The sequence below is a fragment of the Athene cunicularia genome (assembly GCF_003259725.1).
Source record: "Athene cunicularia isolate RWA chromosome 9 unlocalized genomic scaffold, athCun1 chr9_part1, whole genome shotgun sequence".
Taxonomy (NCBI): domain Eukaryota; kingdom Metazoa; phylum Chordata; class Aves; order Strigiformes; family Strigidae; genus Athene; species Athene cunicularia.
This window is the reverse complement of record NW_020799110.1, coordinates 3,951,453-3,955,959: the sequence shown is the minus strand read 5'-3', so window position 1 is coordinate 3,955,959 and position 4,507 is coordinate 3,951,453. Positions and strand designations below refer to the sequence as shown.

Genomic DNA, 4,507 nt, shown 5'->3' with positions numbered 1-4,507 from the left:
GTTTTATTTATTAATATCCCACGGCTGGAAACATACAGGATTGTGTGCCTTGGCAGAGTTGAGCTTCAGAGGGTCCCTCCACTAAATTAGTCCTCTAAAACTTACAGCTTGGACACATATCCTAGGCACGAAGGGCAAAATTCTCTGCTGGCTACTCTAGAACCAGCAACAGCTGAAGGGGCTGAGGGACTGTCCTGATTTTGTTGCACTATTAGGAAATTTTTTGTAATTGTGGACATTTGGAAATGACTTTCCATGTGAAATCAAGCTCTGGTGCTGTTATGGACTGGGTATGTTTTGAACACTTGCTCCAGTTGAAAGGTGCTTTGGTTTTTGGTGAGGACAGATGAATAAATACCCATTAGCAATTAAGATGTGTGGAGCAGGCATGGTTTCATGTGAACAGCTAGGCAGGATTGATGGTAAGTATCCAGAGGTGGAAGGGCAATGCATTAACCTACATCAGCTCGCCTCACCTCAGAATACCTTCTTTGAGTGTTTATGTTCCACTGTAGCAGGAAACTGAAAGTAATTTTGATCTTGCTGTCAGGAGACCTTAGATAAATACGATGTAATTTTCAGTGTATGTTTTAAGGATAATTTGTATGAATAAAGCCAATGGAAAGGTCTGAATATCAAATGGACTTTGGGTATATCCTTTTATTATCCTTTCGTTAACATTTATTTATATAGTAAAATACTTGAAATACCTCTCTTAGCTTTGCTTTTGTTAAGTACTGATATAAAATACTTTTCATGAGAATGTATATTAATGGTTTTTTAAAGTACTTCTGTTGCTTACTGTAATATTCAGTTATTATGAACCATTTCTCAGGAACTGTCAGGAATTTAATATTCAGAAATGGACCTTCCCCTCATCCCACACACTTTTTTGTTTGTATGGATAGTGTGACGGGGTTTGAAAAGATTTGCAGTATCTTCTAAATTAGCACATACTCTGTTAATATAGTATTGGGATTTTCAAAATATGTAGCAATCTAATATTGTTTGTCTACATTCTTATGGCCAGTCTATTTATCATTCCTCAAAAATCTTTCCTTTCATTCTAATAACCGCAATTCTTCCATTGAGCTCGCAGTGGTTTGATGTTCCAAAGTCAGAGCAGCAGTGCTGTAGCTCTGGCAGTCGGTATTGTTTTGGTCACGTTCCTGCTCAGCGCAGGGATCTCGCCCGTGGTACAAGCAGGGTGCTGTGGCCCTGAGCTGCTGAAAGGATGTGCAGGAGAAGGTGAGGTGGGCCTGTGCAGCTCTGAGCTGGAGATGTGCTGCCATGGTTCCACCATGACAAACACCTTCTGCAGTGGGAGGCAGCTAGAGGGAAAACCCACACCTGTCTGAGCACGTCTGCACCTGCAGCTGCATCACTGGCTGTCTCAGGACAAGCAGAAAGCCTTCGTTTTGAGTTTAGCACTTTAAAAGCACTGACCCTGAGCAGACACAGTTTTTCAAGGTACGTTTTAAAGAGAGCTTACCCAGCTCTGGTACTAAAGAAACTTATTGCTCACGTAGCTGGGGAGCAATTCCTCTTGCCGGTTCTGAAGACTTCATCCCCACAAACGTGATGTTGTGCAAGCTTAATCGCTGACCTGTGCTGTGACGGGAGATGGCCATGGAGCTACTCCTCCTAGAGTTTAATCTGGATGCAATTACTTGCCACTGAGCGTTTCCTTGTCCCGATGCATTCAGAGACAACATGTTGCCTTTTCAGCAGAGATTTCTGTTATGAGAGAGGCACCAAGGCCACCCCGGGGCGATGCTCTGCATTGCAAAGGAGAGCAGTGAGCCCAGAGACACCGCCCGGGTGCTCATTCCCGAGGCAGAATGGAGAGCAGGTCTGAGCATTCGATCAGCTGTGGGGAACAGTAATTACTCAATGATAGTCTCACGTAATTACTGTAATTAAAATATAAAATACATTTTATTTCTCGTTTTTCTAGGATAGCCGAGTTTATTGCTAGGGCTGATGCTGGTTTTGCCTTATGCCGTGCCCCCAGTGAGGGAAAATGGATCTAGATTTTTTCAGAATGTTAATTTAAGGAGGGCTCGATTACGTCCTCTCTTTAAAACAAATGGAGTAGTCGTGGAAAGGGGAAACAGTGACTTTTAAAATGCAAACTGCATGCATCAAGCTCTACTTTTAAGAATTTATTTTGTCAGTTCCAAGGCAAACGTCGTTATCTGTTCCTTTCTGAATAGTCCCCCAGCCTGCTTTAGATACCGTCTGATCTAATGATAATATATCTGTGCTGTTTCATTTCCAATTCAATGAGTAAGCAAGGAACAGTGTTTCTTTATAGGTCTTAACGACCTTAAAGCCCTTGGTAACTTTGATATTACCATAAAGAAAGAAAATATCAAGGCTGCTTGGGTTTGTGACTGAGTGGATGTTCTGTCTGGCAGCGAGCCATTGCCGCGCTGCCAGTCAAGGCAGGAGAGAAACTGCTGACAGGACAGGAAGGGAAGTCTGGTACCTCTGCTGTCAGCCGAATCACATGTGATCGGGGCATCGTAAGTAGACAATAATTTGACGCTAAGAGGAGTGTTATCATCTTCTCTGTGTGTTAAGTATGAACGGCAATAAAGTGAAATAGTTCCTTCTCTTTTGAGAGGTGCCATAACAGCAATGACTCCAATAAATTACATGGCTCATACAGATATTTTTGCACTTGAAATTTATAGAAAAATGTTCTTTACAAAAAAAATTTAAAATATGTATATATCTCAGTTCCTGATTTATTATTTGGTAGAAACTGAAGGAGTACTTGTGCAACTGAAAACATGAATTAATAACAACTTACTCTAATACAAAACCACCCAAACAGGAAGATCGTTAGCACACAAAGCTCACAAAAGTCTGTAACTTAAAAGTGAACAGCAATTTTTAATATAACTTGATGTAATTTTGATTCTGCATCCGCTAGAGGCAGGGAGCTTCTGGGTATTGGCTTATGCTCTTCTTTTATAATGAGGCTTTTGCATAGACTTGAAAATCAGAACCTGTGCTAGTGAACAGAGGAACCATTTTGAGGAAAGTTTGGTCTTTGTGACATAAGTAATTGCTTTCCATGGATACAGCTCTGGCTCAGTCCTGAGGCAGAGAGCTGGCACCTCGAGTCAGCAAAACACTTGTTCCGAGCATCCCCTTGCGCAGTCCTACGTGCAGCATAGACTTTCTTTACATTTGAAATTTTAGCTCCCATTTCCAAAGCACTGGTGAAGTAGGGTGAACCAAGCAGAGGCTGAAAATGTTTGATAGTATGTTACAAAGAATTAAAAGATACTAGCAAACTCACTGTTTGTCTTGGAAGAAATAATTACAGCACATTAGTCTAGTTTAATTACTACGGTAGTTTAAGTGACTTGTGTATTTTTGCTGTAATTATAGTGTCACTAAAGCTGCAAATCCTGTAGAAAAATAAGTAAATAGAGCCTTATTGAAGCAGCTGTTTAGGCAATTATTGTGGAGCTAGCATTGGAGAGCAGCATGATTTAATCAGTGTGGCTTTCTAACTAGTATTGTGGCTTAGGATCTTGCTGTAATGACTCTGGGGACGTGTGCGTGGCTGCGGAGGAAGGGTTCCAAGGACGAGGCGCGGTAACGCATCCCTGCCAGTCCCACAGCACAGACCAAGAGCACGTGCTGCAGGGAAAGGTGCTTCTGTCCTCGGTGGAGCAACTAGGCAGCACAAATTCCCCTGAACTCAACGATTTTAATTATTGGTTTTAAAGTAAAACTTACTTGGTTGTCTTTGCAGGTACTTTGTGGCAATGGCCAAGGCTTATTTAATAAAATTAAATCTTTTTTAAAATTATTTGAGGAATGAGGTTAATTGTTGAATATATATTATCTATGTAACCATTAGCATACCAAATAAGGAGAAACGTAATTAATTATTTTTCCTTTCAGGTATAATGGAGTTCAGTCTCTTTGGAAGAGCTTATGTAAGCTAATGAATTATTACCTTACCTTTAATAATCCTGATGCTATACATGATTTTGTAGTATTCCAATTGGATCATTTTTAAATTTTCAGACAGGAGCTGATATCTGTGGCTTCTTCAAAGATTCAAAGTATGAGCTGTGTCTTCGCTGGATGCAGCTGGGTGCATTTTACCCCTATTCAAGGAATCACAATCAGAAAGGAACAAGGGTGAGTCGCAGTTTTTAAAATGTTTTAAACATCTGGGCCTTTGTAACACACATATAGAGACCAGCCAGAACATAGCATGAGCTCTTTCTGCTGTAAGCCTCCCCCTCACCTGGGAGCTCTTGTGCTAGCTCATGTGCTTGCTCTGCTGTAAGCCTCCCCCTCACCTGGGAGGTTTCGTGCCCACAGAAGGGCTGCTCTGGGATTTGGACCACTTGAAGGAAGCACATTCTAAGTTTGCTTTGACTGAATCAAACTCCCACGTATTTTTCCCTGTGTGCCATTTCTGTTTAAGCGCACCCCACCAGCAAGACTAAAATAGAGCCCTTTTATGGCAAGC

General features: G+C 41.3%; 1 protein-coding gene across 1 annotated transcript in view; it reads left to right on the top strand.

Moving 5' to 3' along the window:
- The window catches only part of SI (sucrase-isomaltase), a 56,847-nt gene that overhangs the window by 41,504 nt on the left and 10,836 nt on the right, over window positions 1–4,507 (top strand). Inside the window, 2 exon segments of the mRNA XM_026854953.1 lie at window positions 2,421–2,528; window positions 4,054–4,170. Coding sequence (XP_026710754.1) covers window positions 2,421–2,528; window positions 4,054–4,170 — 225 coding nt within the window.